This window comes from Dromaius novaehollandiae, chromosome 1 (assembly GCF_036370855.1).
Source record: "Dromaius novaehollandiae isolate bDroNov1 chromosome 1, bDroNov1.hap1, whole genome shotgun sequence".
Taxonomy (NCBI): Eukaryota; Metazoa; Chordata; class Aves; order Casuariiformes; family Dromaiidae; genus Dromaius; species Dromaius novaehollandiae.
The window spans coordinates 48,733,119-48,750,861 of NC_088098.1; the positions used below are offsets into that span (position 1 = coordinate 48,733,119).

General features: G+C 39.0%; 1 protein-coding gene across 1 annotated transcript in view; it reads right to left on the bottom strand.

Annotated features, from left to right (window-relative positions):
* Window positions 1–17,743, bottom strand: part of ANKS1B (ankyrin repeat and sterile alpha motif domain containing 1B) — a 434,784-nt gene that overhangs the window by 13,570 nt on the left and 403,471 nt on the right. Inside the window, exons 22-23 of the mRNA XM_026123167.2 lie at window positions 14,098–14,169; window positions 2,057–2,143 (exon numbers count right to left, since the gene is read on the bottom strand). Coding sequence (XP_025978952.1) covers window positions 2,057–2,143; window positions 14,098–14,169 — 159 coding nt within the window. The remainder of the gene's footprint in view (window positions 1–2,056; window positions 2,144–14,097; window positions 14,170–17,743) is intronic.

The window sequence follows — 17,743 nt, forward strand, 5'->3', positions numbered from 1 at the left end:
CTGAATATCCGCTTTTTCTAGGCAGCAATTTCTTTCTGGCCTCAATTGCAAAGAAATGGTGTTATGTCAAAGTGGTGTCATGCCAAGCTTCAAGGCGCCACTGAAATAGCTTTAGTGGAATGAGGTCAGAGCCCCTTTGTTACCTGAAGCTTTGCCTGTTATAACTTGAAATACAAATTCTTAGCTTGGTAGCATAAAGTAAAAGGATGAACAGCCATGAGAGCTGAGTTTTCAAGCACACAACTGCTAGCTACTTTTGTCATTAAAAAGTATGCATTTATTGATAAGTTGTGCCCAGCACTGTCAACTATAAGCTCATACAGAAGCAGTACAAGTCTGAATAGGATCTCACCTTAGTGCTAATCTGTTTGGGGTCTTGAAGGAACTGGGTACAGCACACTGTGGACAGGGAGGATAACAATGGTCCTGGGACAGTTGCGGGCTATTACCTGGTTTTTACAGAAGGGAAAGGCAGTGCAATTTTGAACTGAAGAGAAAGCAATCTACCACTTGCGAAACAACACAGGACTGTGGCATTATTTAACGTGATCAAATATATCTATTGTACTACTAGGTATAAGATTTCAGTGGGACAGGTCTGGAGCTATCTAACACAATTTGCCAAACTTCCTTTAAGTTTCCTTCTCATACAAGATTCTGTGTACTATATAAAGAGATGCTGGAAGCTCCTTTTGTTCTCTTAATATTTTTCAAACCTAAGGACATGGCACTTATGTCCTTTACACTACAGAGGACATTTAACAGCTGAAGACAGCCTTGTCCAAGTTAGAGTTAATAACATTATAATGTCTGATTTATGCCTGGCACATCAGAGAATGCATAGGAAATGAGAGTTGTAGATGCTCAATTTTGAATCAATAGAAGAAAAAGGAGCTGACAGAAATCCCTGGCCTGTCTGCTCTAGCAAAGAGGTCAGACTTGACATTTTTTTTTCCATACCATCCTCTAACCCTAGAAATGGCTTCCAAACCGTAGCAGAAGATCACAAGTCCACTTTTGTTCCTTCACTTAAAACCCAATTCTAATTAAACACCTTTATAAACTGACCAATATGGCAAGTTTGAAGGATAGTGAGTTAGATGTACTGTGTGGTTAACATAAAGCTGTTATATACACTATTAAACTGATGAGGTAGCCGGATTGTCTGATTTATGCTTAGCAAATTTAATCACATATCAGAAAAGATGATTTCTTTTCTATTCACATGCAAGCCTCAGTGTAGATTGCATTTTCTTGCCATCTTAGATATCAAAAGAAGAAAAATTTGTGTACTATTTTACTACTGCTTATGGAGCTTGTGTATTTTACTTTGGCTGAGCGATAACCCATTGTCCCATCCATCACTAAGTTCTCCCATCTTTTAATTTTTGCCTTATTTTTTTTTAAGATGTTGGATGCATTTTAAAATGTAAAAACCAAAGAACAGGGCAGTGCCACACAATAAGATGGAAAAAAAAAAAAACCATGGGATCACAACTGTGAAGAGGCTGCTGCAGTTCAGGAAGTCAAATATCTAGTACCAGGAAAATACCTCTGAGAGAGGCTCTTACATTTGAAAAGGACATTCAGGCCTCACATTTCTTATTCGTACTAATGGCTGGCCCTGAATAAAAACTTGCAACATTATTATTTGTTGAGAAATCTTTATATTTTAATTTTTTTAGTAAAAATTATGTTGATGACAAAATACCTATGTTTTTTCTGCAGACTTAAAGAACTGCGTAGGAAAGACTATGGTAAAAGATTCCACAGAGGCCGCTTGCCAAATGTCTTTTGTGATGAGCTGCCTTTTAATGGAAGAAGATTGGACAGAGTGTTTTCCAAACGAGCCATCAAAGCTGCTTCACTTGTCCTCCAGACTGAGCTTCTGGAGAGTGACACTCAGATTACATCCATTTAGGAGACAAGAGAAAAAAGAAAGGAAACACAAAAGTGCAAATCTGCCCACTCTGTGGCTTGGTGCTCTTACAGAGTCGGCCTTGTAAGCATTCCTGTTGCTAAAGAATAAAAGCTGATATTCAACAATTGCACATACCTTATTTGTGGCATCAATAAATTTGACTCCTTTGTAAGAGACAGACAGAACAATAGTCGGTACTTTCTTCATTTGTTCTGTAGACTTCTGAAATGAAATGAAGACATTGTTAGAATTGTTTGTGTTGCATCACAAGAATAGCACTTTTTCTTTCTTCTTCTGACAAAAATACACAAGTTAAACAAAAGGTACTTATATAAATATTTGACTTTTTCTTGAGTTGGCTGTGTTCTGGGCTTTTGAAATAGCTGCCTTATAGTTATGAAACTAAAAAGAGATTTGCAGTTTGTTGAGAAGAAAGTAAAAATTCTCCATCATGGGAAGAGAATAAAATCAATTCTGCCAGAGTTACTTTTAAAAGCCACTCAGGTAATCAGGGATTTCCCTAAATAAGCAGGATTTAAACATCTATCTCATGTGCTCCATTCATCTCTGCTTCTCCTCCCCTCTTTCTGCCCTCCCCAGCTATAAAGACTGAGAGTGTTGTACTTTTTGTTGCACTGTTTTTTGTTGCACTGCTGTGATTAGCTGTGTTTTAGAAATAGCTCACGCTATCTCTTGTACCATTGCAGTTATGTTTGTGATGTGAGACATCCCTGCAGCCCTCCAGGGCTCTCAGTCTAATGGTGTACCTTGTACTGTCTCACTGTCTGCATTTCCTTGAACATAGTTCCTACTGGAGTCTGCTTTACACGTGAATTAGCACAGAGGTTTATTCTGAATGCTCTCAGTGCCAGCGTCTCTTACCTACAGTTCATGTCATCTGAGAAGGCTATTTTTTTTTTCTATGCTATTCAACTTTAGTGTGCCTTCAATGTGATATTCACAGCTAAGGTATTTCCTGCCAAACAGATCGGGCAAATATTGGAGAAAGTTTTAAATTGTTTGCAGAAAACCTTGATTAGCTTACAGTTTGAATTTACCAAAAAGAAAAAAAAAAAGAACAAACATGGCATAATAGTTTATAGCTGATTGGAATTCTTTCAAGGTGGAATGCAATTAGGGACAAGACTGTTCACTACACATCTATGGTAGATAAATAATGTAGCTAAAGTTCAGAGAACACTCACTTGTGATAAGATCTGCAAACAATCACAGAGCTCAATCAAGCCTTTTCTTGAGGGGAAAGCATAAGTTCAGCTACAGTTAAATATGAAGAAATAGCATGCAGAATGTGCAAGCACACTGAAAGGTCTATAAATTGCAGTCTAGAAGGATCGTTATAGCAGTTGAACAAAAGTAGCAGCAGTGGTTTTGTATTCTTAAAGAGAAATAAAGCAGCACAGATATAAACTTGAAAACAGGTTATATCTGCAAAAAATCTTTCTGGAGAAAAAGGTAAGATTAACGCTAGAGAGCAAAGTAAACAAATGCTTAAAAGAGGAAAATTGTAATCAATTTCCCTAATCAGATCTTCTTCCTTCCAGATTCACATGAGACTGCATTTTTGCCAGCATAAAATTCAAAGCTACATACCAAACTATATTCTGCAATTAATGCCCTGAAGGTTAAAACCTATAAATAAGTCTCAAAGACAGCCCCACCTATCCATGTAATAGGAATGTTACGTTTCTTGATATCGAATGGCAGGAGACTCAAGAAGACACTTAAGCGTCAATTTACCCTGGAGAAAGCTTCTTTTACCCAGAAGGCTAGACTCTTTTAAAAAATTAAAGCTTAAATGGTAAAACATTCTGAAGAATCTAACAAAACTTGAAGGAAGACACTGATCTGATTTGCATGTCTCTGAGCTGGGTGAAAAAGCAATACTATCCTTGTCAAATGCAGAGCAAGGAGAAACATATGTGTGTGTTCGTGCATGTGTGTCTACAATAGATTTCAAATGACACTTTTCAGAAAATTAAATTTCAATGCACAGAAAGCATGACAATGACTGTATGGAAGACGCAGTACATACAGCCATCAGAATAACAAGCAATACACCCCGCATATGCTCATATCCAGACAAAATATTCGCAAACATGACAACATCTCTTTAATCATCTGGCAACCCCACAATCATCCAACTTTTCTCCTTTCTTTCTAGCCCGACAGCTACATTCTGGAGCTCTTTGTCTCCCATTTTCATTATTGTAATTATCTCCTTTCTCATTTCCTTAGCAGCAAAATTCCTCTTCTCCTCCATGCTCTATAGAAATATGGCTACTGAGTTAAATTATTTTGCTTCATGATCCAGTTAGCACTATCTTCCATTTGCCATAAAGGTGAAGCATCAAGATGTCAGAGCTATGTCATACTAATCACCTAAGAGTCTGCTTTCATTTAGACCAGTATTCTGTACTTTAAACAACTTCCTTTTATGTATCACACTCACCTGGATTTGTCTAGGCAGACCTGATCTTTGGTATTTAATCTAGGTTGTGACTTGCCAGAAGAGTGTGTCTGAGTGAAATTGCTCACCAAGATACTATTAAATTATATCTGGTAAATTAGGAGATGAATCAGAAACTGATGGACATTTGTAGTTTATTAAGTCAAACTGTCTCAGCTGGTAAGGGACAATGAATGTGCCTTATTAGCTTGCAAACCACACAAAAAACAGGATTTGTGCAAGGCATTCTGGAAGACCAGAGTCCAGTGTAAGAATACAATTTTGGAAAACAGTTCTGTGTTTGTAGCTCCCTTGGAACAAACAGTGGGGCACTGAGATATTATAAAGGACAGTTATATCATGAAGAACGCCCATCCATGTTCCCCCCATGCTATTCCCCCCTGCTCCAGTCCCAACAACAGATCAGCTCTCCTTAAGTCCACCACATAGTTACAACGGTCCAAGCAGTTTCCAGACTTCAGTCATTTTGAGCTGTCAAGGTGAATCCATACTATTTGATTATTCATTTCTTTTTAATGAAGGAGTTGACTGCCAGGATCTGTAACACAAGTTTTCAGAGATACAATAAAAATACCATACATTTGGGTGCTGTAAATGCTTTGGCCCTGACTTCTAGGATGTTGACATAAAGTACCACAGCTCTCATGGTCAGACATTTTGCACTTCTGCGCAGGCTAAGTGGTCATCTCTGCCTGTGCCTGCGATCAGAATCTGCAAACAAGTTGGGACACAGGAGTCAATACTTCATTTCCTTGTGTTTTCCAGGTTCTAGCTACCATATCAACTCTGTGAGAACATGATGAGATGACAAGATATTCTTGTCCATCTGGTCTCTCTTTGGGAAGCATATGGACTTGAGCCAAAGATCGCTAACTTGGAATTCATCATAGTTCCTATGAAATCCATTGTCTGTGACCGTAACTTTGTCTCTTTATTTTAATATAGTCCTTTAGGAGAATCATCTGGATGAACAGCAAGCATATTCTAGGCTCATTGCCATTGCTTGTCTCTGATCAATTGTTCATCTGATAAGGGCAGATGTGCATGTCCTGTCTCCTCAGGTGTGCTGCTCCTGCTAAGAGTGAGGACTCTTAATGCAACAGAGAGTCTGAGTGGCAGAGAGAAAGAGATTTGGTGCCACTGATGAAATACTTCCTATGGGACAGGTGACCATGTGAAAGTATGCTACGTGTAATTCAGGAACTATAAAGCAGGCTTGACTGCAGACATAGGAAGATAGAGGAAAGTGCTGCCATCCTAAATCCAATGTGACATTTGTCCAGCTTCCTCGGACCCCAGACAAGACAGACAGCCTCTTTTTCCTCAAAATAAAGAATATCAGGAATAGCTGCCTCTCCCTATAATTTGAAGTATGGTTCCTGTGATGGAGCTGCTTCTTTTAATAATAGGTTCTTGTGAGGAAAAACAATACTCCTGAAAAGGATGAGGAGAAGAAGAATGAGTGAAAAATGAATAGGGCAGCTATGGACACCAGCACAGTGATGACTGAAGGTTAGAGACAGGCTTTAAACTGACTCTGATAGGGCTCTTCGTGCCCCACTGAACTTGCTCTGCTACCCTACCAAGTAATATGGAAGAAATATAGAACAGGCCTCTACTTTAATTCAGTATTCCTGCAAAGTCAGTGGAGAGCACCAGGGACTTTGAAGGAGGTGGGGTGTCTTATTTGCTTCTTTCTCTCTAGTCAGCTTCTATACAAAAGTTTGTTTTCTGCATGGGTACTTAGAGCCAGTCCATCAGAAACAACCACCTAAACAAGCACCTGGCTCAAGGCTGTTTAGTAGGTGCCTTCATCCACCCAGCATTCAAAATCCATTTTCGGATTTCAAAATGGAGATCCATTTCTGTCGAAAGAGGTGGCAGGCATGTTCTGCATAATTTCCTTGTCATTACAGTGCTTGCCCCAAAAGTAAAGGTCTGGATTTCAGACTCTTCTGAGTTTGCATCTGAACCTGCTGCTTCTGTTATGCAGGACAGTGCCAAAACCTTGTATAGCCCTGGACAGGGCTGCTCCCAGTTTCTCCTTTTGAAACTGGTCCATTGTGCAGAAAAGGGATTAAAGAGTAGTGGGGCCACAGAGAGAGCAAGCTCAGTCATGAGGGTATTTCCCTGAGAAAGAGAGCAGTCCAGGGTTCTAGTCATTGTGTCCAACTCAGTTTATGAATTTTCTTTAATTCCCTGAAAAGCCCCATGCTCACAAGCAAACTCTTAATACATTTCCACAGTACTAAAAATTGTCCTAAGCCAGTGAAGCATTTCCACCTGCATTTTGATTTTCATCTAAAGGCTGTACAGAACTGTCAGTTGCTTAATTAGAATATAAACTAAACTCCAAATAATTTCATTTGAGACCTACCAAGCCATTGTACCTACCAAAGCCTAATGATGACTTAGAGGCAGAGGACTTTGTTCTATGAATAAAGAAATATAAACTAGCTGTTTACTCTTAAAAAGGAAATACACACAAATACAAAACACATAACCCTAAAGTGCCTTTAATCCTTTCAAGATAGGATTGTACCTCAATTCTTGTTCTGTGCAGAACTGAGAACACTTTTGAATACTCCTGAAGTATATAAAATGTGATAGCTCTGTGCACATACATACACACAAAGCAGCTTAAGAGGAAATTTGGAAATATGAACAGAATGGTGTCCAAGTAAGGTGCTCATACATTCATTTGATATACTGTAGCATATGGTGTAATCCAGCCCACTCTCAAAGCGCTTTCACCTCGTCTATTTATTTCACACCAGAAGGAAACAGGGTATACTGGTACTTCTGCTTTGCCACGTTGACCACTTTCATGTACTTATATGCCATAAGTACATTCATAACTAGATTACTCAGCTTTCATTTAGTGGCCAAAATGAAAACATGTTCATTTTTAATTTTTTACTGCTTATGTAATTACACTTGATCTTGCAAATACACGGTGAAAAGACATTATTCAGCTATGCCAAGTCACTAGGAACTTCATACATGCACTCTGAGTACAAGTTTATGAGCTTGTAAAATCCTAAGATTTAGTCTTTTTTTTTTTTTTTTTACTTTTGCAAATGAATCTCCTAATTCTGTCCTATACTGTTCTAAATAGCTATCTGAAGACTGTAGCTGGCAATTTTACTATTCAATTATGTATTGGAATACACTCCACTAAGAGAACCTGAACATATTCCCACACTGGGAGCAACTATTAATTCCAAATTACATCCAATTGCACATTTCAGAATATGTATTGGTACCATCCACTATCATACCCATAAGTCTACCCATAAGTCTCTTATGTCTTTTAAGGCTTATGTAGTTTTGTTATACAAATCCTTTTGAAGTGAATCACTTTGACAATATTGTGGATGAGATGAAATAAGAAGTTAAAGTTCACTTTTGACCAGTAAATTTTGAAGCCAATTTTGAAAATACAGTCTACCTTGTAACAAAATGCTTAAAAATGCATCACTGACATAATTTAATACCTCATAGAATACAATAGCATCTGTAATCCCTTTGGTATGAGACTGTTTACTTCTCTACAATTAGTGGATGCCTCCAAGCTACATTATTAATATGAACATTGCACTGAGGATGCACCTGCAACTCAGCTACTTGAGAAAGAGAATTTTTTTGCTTTTGCAATATCTGTACACGCTCATGTGCTGCTGATAGGGCAGTACATCCCTCCTGCACCTTGGATTCCTTTCAGCCACAAAGTTCAAGGACATATAAGCCTCTGAAAAACACAGGTTGGCATGATGTGAAGTGTGCATAAGGATCTTCGATAACTTCTTTTTCCCTTTTGTGTAATATACATATACCCATTCCACTGCAGGCCCTCCCAAAGCTGTGGCCACACTACAGAGACAGAGCTACAAGTCCTAAGAAAACAGTGACCAGAGAATCTGATAATTCTCAAATACTATACCTGATCCTGTCATAGCATTTGCAAAATAATGGTCCATTTGGCTGCTTTGTACATATCTGCAATGGAGACACTATTCAGAAGATGTTGCTTGAGCAGTGGTGTTGAGTTTTGATCCCTGCTGGAGGTCCAGCCTTACTAAGGTCTCACAACACGTCAGAGCAGCCAGGCATATCCATTGACTTTGGAAGACAATATTTGTGGCTTATGAGCTCTCTGCAGATTAACGAAGTTGTGTATGATTTGAAAGATTTTTTTTTTTTAATAGCTGAAAGGCAAGAGCCCTCCCAGTGTCCAGAACCTGGAGCAAATCTTCAGTCCTCTTTTTGAAAAGGCCAGCAGCAGGTGAAGGTGTTGGTTCAGGTGACACCCCACAACTGTCTTAGGCAGGAAACTGGATTGCTTTCTGCTTTGTCCTGGTGTACAGTCTCTGTCCTTAACACCTAGATCTCCGTTTCCTGCAGATGTGACGGCTTCAAAGCAAGCCTTGAAAAAAAAAAAAGCATTTGTCTATCTTGGCAACTTCAGAAAACAGCACTGAGGCATAAGGACTAAACTAAGATCCTTCTGAGTGTCTGGATTCCTCACTAGAAAGAATATCTTTGTTCTCTTTGGATAGTTTCATATTGTGTCCTGGAAATGATGGACAGGATGGCTACAAGGGCCACCATGATCAGAATAACGATCACTATGTTCTGCTTCCAGCAAATAGCTTATGATTGTAAGAAGTCATGTCTTCCGTGGTGTTAAGGTCCCTCTGGCTTAACCATAGCTGGGGAGGCCTCTCTTGTGGGAACATTTCCCTCTGTTACCTACTAGGAAGCATACTGAGCTGGCACTGCGGGTCACCTAAGACACAGTAGTACCAAGAAAAGTAGGAGCCTGGATGATCAGAGTGATTGAGAATGCCAATGTTTGGCTGCTGAGGATCCTTAATACATCAGGGGAGAAAGGCAGGCATTTCTTAAAGTCGCTGATAAGCAACTTGAAGCGAGGCATTTCCATGCTGAGCAGGGAGAAGAAAGCACTGAGCATGGTGTTTGGAGGATGGGCACTGAACTGAGCATTAAAAGGCTGTTTTTCTACAATAAGTAGAAAGAAGGGGGAATCCTTAAGCCAGTATTTAAGAAATGTATAATTTATGAAACCTCCTTCACATTTACAGAATTTCTTGACTTTCAGTAAAGAAACACAGACAGGCCACTCAAAATGTAAGTCAGATGCACCACTGAATTCTGATTCATAAAGTTTTCTTTTTTTAATAAATACTACACAACTCCAGTTATTCCTGACAAACCACGTATGGATCCAGCATCTGATGAGAGAAGGATGAATGTTATTCATTGTGCTTGATGTGCATTGAGTTGAGTTACCAACCATTTTCTCCACTCAGTTTTTAAATATGCATAGCTTTTGTATGAGTGAGAATATTCAAATTCAGAATGACATCATGTTTTGCACAAGCCAATTTAATTAATCTGAGCTGAACAACATATATAAGCATCTGGAAAAATAGTGTCCTTTTGCCTCATTATTAACTATTATTCCACCCCTTTTTTTTAACTCCTCCTGCCAGATGCAAACCAGTATCTTTACACTGTACCAGTGGAAGTCACAAACCAAAAGATGTACGGTTTGAGCATAGAGGGAAAACTCTGCTGTGGACTTCCTGGAATATCATTGCATCTTCCCTTTTGCCTGGCCAGTTCCACTGGGAGGACTATGAAGGGTACTGGTTCTCTTTCCCACTTTTTGGGGAGATATGGGAATTGAAAAACATAAAGACATGAGCAGAACCATGAAGATGGCCATCTATATCAAACTTCTCCTTCTCTATGTAGGAAGGAATGGGAAAAGAAAGCCTGAGACCCTGTCTGTCTCACTTTTTCATTTTGTAGGAGAAAGAGTCAACTCTGTTTCATCTTTCTCTCCACAGATAAGAGAAGCAGAGTCTATGACAATTCCAACTTTGACATTTTTGGTCTTAATTCAGCAAGACACTTAAACACAGGCTTTGTGAACAGAATTGTATTGCTGATTCTCCAGAACTTCACTTGAAATGTAAGAATGCCTTTTCTAAAAAGAAAACATCAGAAAGGCACTCAGATCTGAGAACAAAATCTTTGCTTTGAATATGTTTTCTGTTGCTGCAGTAAATATCTTGGTTCAGACTATGCAATTTGTCTGTGCAACATTAGTTATTTAACATTACTGCACGGCGAGTCTACCTTGCTGCTGTGCTCATGTCAGTAAGTATAAAACTGTTCCCTTTCACCTTGTCAGGGATCTCAGATGTGCAAATGTCAGATGGAATCTACCGTAGAAAACAGGTCTCTTCCCAGCTCTAATTAAACTTTTTTCCTTTTCTTTATTTTGATGTAAACACATTTTATTCTTCCTTCCTGTTCCTATGGTGATTTGAAGTGAAGACAGTAATCTGATTGAAAACACAACTTGTAATATTTCCCATTCCATGCTGAGAAAGATGAAAGCTCTTCAGTTCTTGAAGGCATCTCTCAACTATAATTAATAAATCTATACTGGCCAGGACAGCAAGATTTAATCTCCAAGTAGCAAAGGTCAGTTAATAGCAGGTGGGGAATGGAGATAAGGAGACAGTGCTATGTACTGCAGAGGGAGTTTGTAAGAGAAAACAGATGAAAACAAATAGGAAACCATGAAATATAAATCCAGCCTTGGAGTGCAAATATGTGGTTGGAAGAAAAATGTATAATCCCTCTAATAGGTACAGTTCTTGCCAAATATACATAATTTTGGATGACTGCAAGAGTTATAATCTGCAATGTGGATGAGAACAAAAAGCATATATAACCCTGATCCCTATGTTGAGCTCAATCTAATGCATCTGCATGAATTCCCAAACAACTCCATCATCTGCCCAGCAGAGCACACTGCTGCACAGTGTTGAGAAGCACAGTGGATGGCCAGTAAGAGTTATTAATACAGAGGTACCCAGTTTTTCTACATCATAGAAGATTGTGGCTCTCCCTTCACTCTTAAGCCATCAGGGGAGGCTGCTGTGAGCCTTTTGGTGGAGATAGGGGCGGGATATCTGCATGACACCTCTCATTTTAGAACCAAACCCATAAATCACAATAACTGAAAGTACAGGAAGAATCCACTTCCAGCAGGGATGGATTAGATCCGTTAGCAAACGGGTCATTTTCATTTGTTCTTTCTTTATTTCTATGGGTAATTAAGGAAGATCAAGATACTATTTCTCACTGATGGGCTTCTTTCATTCTTGTACATCTGCTGACTGGAAGACACTCAGTGAATACTGATACTTTTTGAACAGCACTAGGTTAAAAGTAAACAAGCAGCAGCCACAATGACAGAGAAATTAGGTCCCTAATTTTCACACATTCTTCTTAGAAACAATATCTGGCAGACTCCAGAAAGAAAAACGTTTGGATTGACCTCAACCTGGTACAAGGTTATATATGCTTTGCTCCCCTTAACATGTTTCAGATCATAGCATGAAGTTCAACATATTATAGATTTGAAATACATAGATAGGAAAATAAAATAAATACTAAAATTTAACAAAATTGCTGTGTCACATTAGTACAGCCCTATCGACTCTAAAGAGACTGGACAAGTGGGCAGAATTCAGTGCTGGGGAGCAATCAAATAATATATCTAGTTTTTTCATATCTTTTTAGTAAGTATTTAGAAATATTCTTTTCAGTACAGTTAAAGTATAATTCAACTATAATAGAGGCCAAATTTTCAATGACAACTTCGTGGAACTTAAAAAACAATAATGAACATGACCTCGAAACTTCAGGATGGCTTAGGACAACCTGAGCTCCCAATTCACAGGTATCAGGTATTCAAAATACAGACAGAGGAAGAAAATTTTGGAAGAAGATACATTTTTCTCACTGGGAAACTTATACTAGGATAAAAATCTGTTCCCAGTAAGTCAGTGTTTTTTGGTCTCTGACTTGAATAGGAATATGATTAAAAGAATTACATAGAAAGGATAGATGAAACCTTGATTAAGAACTGTTTTATTCAAATATCTTTGCAAAAAAAAAAAAACCCTCTTAAACTGGAAAATAAACATTTTCATAACATAACTGTTTTAAAATAGAATGTAAATATATATATTAAAAACATATCACTATATTGTTTAAGTGTCCTGTACAGCACTACAGACTATTAGTGTAACTCTATCATTTTTATGGAAAAATTGTATTTTATATTAAACTTGTTTTCAAACATTTAACTTTCAGACATGTATGACATATTTAAAAAAAAATAAAATTGCCATAAATTATTTGGAGGAACTTTTTGATGTTAAGCTTCTCAGTTCATTCAAATAATTTACTGAAGATGATGCATGTTACTATGGTGTCAAATTCTGCCCTGACATCTGCATAGGCACATTCCTAAGAAACTGAAGTGCTAAGTTGGACAGTTTGAAAACTGGAATGGAAGATGTATAGTATAGTACACTTTTATATAAGTAGACTTATAGCCTCAATCCCCCAGAGCACATGTATTTGAGTGTAGATCCCCTATGTGTCAAGTTGATGTGGCTTTTTAGAGAAATTTAAGCCCAGGTAAGGAATGATTAGCATGAACTCAGCTGAAAAGCCACAGATTTTCTGGCAATGTAGTACTCATGAATTACTGCCAGCCTTTAGCTAAAACAGCTTGTGCAAAAGTCTGCGTACTGTAGATATGTAACCAATAGGAAATGATTGTCTGCATGAATTTTACACATCTTCTAGCTTTATAACTGACCCAAATGCTATGTCTAGTGCTCAGAGGTATCTTGCATAAAAGACTTCTGATCCATAAAATAATGAATGGATTTCACTCATTCATCCATCTTACTTTTCATCTTCAGTAGATCACTATACAGTCATATTCTTCATTAATTAATCATGTCAGACCATGAAATGTTCTCCGTCACTATGAACAGGAGTGTTACTACAATTACAATTGGAAATATATTGTGTAGTAGGCCTGTTGCTTGTTTTGAGTTTCCGTCAGTATAATGTTTCTTGGATATAGGCTGAGCCTCATAATAATTTTTTACAAACCAATATGAGGCTGAAGCATATACGAAAGCATATTCTGACCAGTCTGGAAAAAAAAAAAAAAAAAAAAAAACCCACTCCGTGACTGTTTTTCCACTAGCAGGTAAATTGAATTTGTTCACTTTTCATCCTTCAATCAATAAACAAATATGTAACTCATAATAAATGGGAATACTCATGTGAGCACAGGCATCCATGTGATTAAGTGAGCACAGGATTAGCTCTAAATAAGGGAACAATGTCTTCAGTAACATGTTGATGTATTTACTACTAAAATGTATTTACTTTTTTGTAATAAATAGTTTCTACATTTCCATATGAGCCATAAATTAATTCTGTTTATAAAAACAAAGTAATATGAGCACATTTAAAGTTTGTGGAAAGTACTTTGAAACAGTCCCAAAGATTCAAGAGAAAACACAAGACATAATGCATGCATTTACTTTTTCTTAGCCACAACATGTAAAATAAAAATCTACCTTAAAACTTTGGTATTACTGTAAATTAAGATGAAAGGCAGAACAGACTTCCTATTGAATACCAGTGTAAATGCAAGGGGAGGGGAAAACAAATGGATAACAGAACATTATAAATGCAAAAAAAAGGACACAGTACAAGTAACAACTGGCTACTATTTTGATGATTAGAGAAGGGAGTAGATTTACTAACTTACCCTCATCTTTGCACAAGCATCCTGTGTTGACTCTGTGCCTCTTAACTCTTTTACCAGCATAGAACCTAAATACTAAAATAAAAATCCATTAAACTTTATGTAGCTAAAATTCCAGAACAAGCATACATCTGCGGAAAAGCACTAAAAATACTTCAAATTAGAGTGGTAGCCAACAACCTAACATTTTGTGATTTTAGAGGGTTTTTTACTCTGCAGTTCTCTGAGAGATCATTTCAAATGGTGAGTTTTAATGAACACTCTACATGAAACAGGAATGCACAGCAATGAATGTGTTACTTTAGATGGAGCTCTTAAAAAAAGTACCTGTAAGTATTTTAGCTTATCATTTTGGTCACTTAAACAAGAAAAAATGCTACTGATTCCAACTTAAAAATGTCATTTTTCTCCATAAAAATGGAGCTTTTTTCTTTTCTTAGTAGCCATCTGCCAAGCCCGTACTGCTATGTATACAATTGTGTGGTTGTAAAGGGCAGCAGAGATGTTAACCTCTGCGTACCCAATCTGTAACTACTGTATGTGCAAATAGCAAACAGAGCCCAATGTCAGCAAACAGAGAAACTGAATCTGAACTGAAAACTAGCTCAAACCATTATTTCTGCTCAAGCAAAGACTGACCCGGAGACAGTACTTCGAAGCCTTTGCTGAATCTGGACTGGGACTGAGTAAGAGACGGCAGCAGCTGCTGAGTCTGGGTCCTGGCTCAGGACAACGGTTGCTGAAAGCCACCACCCGCAAGAGGAGTGTGCTCACCCATGGGGTATGCAAGACTGTTTCACTGATGCCTGCTCATTCCCACCTGCCTCTTCCCCCCGTGTGACTCGCAGCACGCTGACAGCAGGCTACATGCCCCTGGATTTGTTACTTTGGGGACGCAGGACTTCTCCATGCTGAGTGTGAACTGAGCTGCCCCTACACAGAGGAAGTTGGCTACATCTTCACTGCCTTCCTCTCCTAGTAGAGAGGGGTCTTGTTACTGCCAGCAGGGCTGTGCAAGCGCCCCAAATGCCCAGCATTTTTCCTATATGCAGTACAGGCATATGTATTTGTGAATGTACACTCGTACAGCAACAGTCATGAATGAGATGTCACTCAGAGATGTCTCTTTGCATTCTCACTGCAGTGCAACGCCATGACTTCTCTTAAATCATCAATCCTATGTGAGCAACATAGGAACTGAAGAAAAGTCATGGCACTGGTGAGAATGGAATTGGGGAGCAATAAAAAAAAAGCAATGTCAGCAGGAGCCTCGTCTCAGAGGATGCTGGAGCCCACCATGATTAGGTGACCTTTTTTCATTCTAACATACTGATGCATCTTGGAAACAGCGCAAGCTATCCAAACCAGGCAGTGAACTGATATCATCTTAAATGAGAACCGATCAAAAATAACTTCAGTTATAGCTGAATGCAGACGGGAACTGAACAGAAAGTGTACTCGTTCAACTCCCTAGTTTCTTGACGTAGACTGAGAGGCTGTGTTTAAAGCCTTCAGTTCACACTGTGTACCACAGGGGTCTCTGACCTGCAGGAAAATGTATAAATATTTCAGTGTAGACAGTTGCCCACACAGTAGCTACTGAGAATCACTACACAGGGCATTACAAACAGAAGAGCGAGCAACGCCAATGCGACTACGTAAGTGCAGGTGGAGAGGAAGGAATGAAGGGCACTCCTGGAGGACTGCAGATGTGAACAATTTTTAAACCAAACAGCTGCGAGTCCAGCTGGAGGCTTGATGATGACATGAATAGGGCTTTGGGCATTAATTTGACAGGATGGCTTGACATCACCCTTATAGAAGAACATCCAATTTAGAGCAAGCCCTGAAATTAGAAAATTAAACAAAAGCATATTGAGTTGAACTGTATCTTTCTCTGTGTCCGCTGCCGTGTGACACCTTTGGTATCACTAGCCTTTTCTGGGAAGAATGTAATTCAGTTCTTCAAATGTTATTAGACTATGGCTCAACAACTTAATATTTCCATGAAAGCTACCAGCTGGGCAGGCAACAGAGACAAAAGCAGTGCTTTTGCGCTCATGGCAGAACAGGAGGAAGAAAGAGACACTCCTGTCCCTTCTGCATAGCAGAGAAAAAATCTCAGCTCTAGGTATTCAGAAATGCTTTCCAGGATGGACTGTGGAATAAACAAACAAATCACAAAGGTACTGCCCGATTAAGTTGTCAGAAAAATGTGAAATCCTAGGAGGGAATTTTGTTTCCCTCAGACTTCTTGTGCTCTCAGAAACGTTCCTTCTCAAAGACCTGGAGCATGTGGGAGGAATATAGAGGACATCCAACAGTTCATCAGCTGACTAGTGCAATGTACAGTGAAAGCTGCCATCCCTTACATCTTCTACACTAGTATTTTACTCTATAACTGTGGTCATAACAGACCCTGGAGCTGAGACACTGCACTGATGCACAGTCTTTAGGAAAGAAAAATATTTCTTTAAAAAAACAGTAACTTGGATATTTTAATAATATCTCTATCTTGTTCATCTCAACTTCCATTTCTGCACAATAGTAGTAGTAGTAGTAGTAGTTATAATCAATGATCAAAACACCTTTCAATCTAGTGCAGAGATCTGATTTGGAACTTATGGCTGGATCAAATAGTGAAATAAGAGGCACTCTGCAATAAACCTGTTAATTATACAGAAAAGCATGAAAAATATTTTCAAAACTAGAAGTGATGAAGCTTCTCTTTGAATCAGAGATGCTGCATATAGGAGGACCGCTGGGACCTGGACCGAGAACAGGCAAGATGAAGCTTGGCTTGCTGAGGAAGGCGGGAGGGTCTAGCTACCGTCCAAGGACAATTGCTGCATTCATGACACTTCTACCCCGTGAGGGTCTAATGGAAGTTACAAACATGCTCTGGGGAGCCAGGCCTGTGCCCCTTCTGTTCTCCACTGAGTGGAAGCCAGCCTCTGTCATTCCTGCACTTCTTTAGTCCCTAATTCCTGCCTTCCTGGGCATGCTCTGCAGCCCAGGCTCAGCAGCCCCCAGCTCTCCCCAAGAATACCCTGGTTTCTGATGAACAGACCGTTATCCTAAAATGTACTGTGGACCCAAGCCTCTCCAGCTGAAGAGGATTCCATATCCTGGAGAAGTGGTTTAACCTCCAGCTATTAGGCTAAAGGCAATGAATCTTTTCCTTTTTAAAATAGTCAGCCTTGCTTCATGAAGTGCCTGCCTCTGAAGAGAACAAGGCGGGCTGGAACCCAAGTGGATGGAAGAATATCTGTCAGCTTGAACAGCGGTTTCCAGAAAAGTCAGAAGGAAAAATGTAACTGTTTAAATAGATAGGCTGAGCGACCCGACCCACCTCAGGAGGCACCCAGAAGGACAAGCCATTGACTGCACAGTGCACTCTGGGCTTACTTCAGAAAAGTGTTTTTCATTTTAAAAAATGTCTTCCAGTCTGACTTTTTGTACTTCAGGAAACCTTCCTCTCCCTCACAAGTGTTCATAATAGACAACACTAATTACATTTCGCTGTAGGGAGAAGTTCAGTTTCTTCAGGGATAGGAAGTGGGAATCAGTTACAGCTACTGGGAGGTATAAATGCTCCCTGCCCTGAATACTGCTACTGCTACTTCAAGTGGTCACCAGTCTGGGAGAG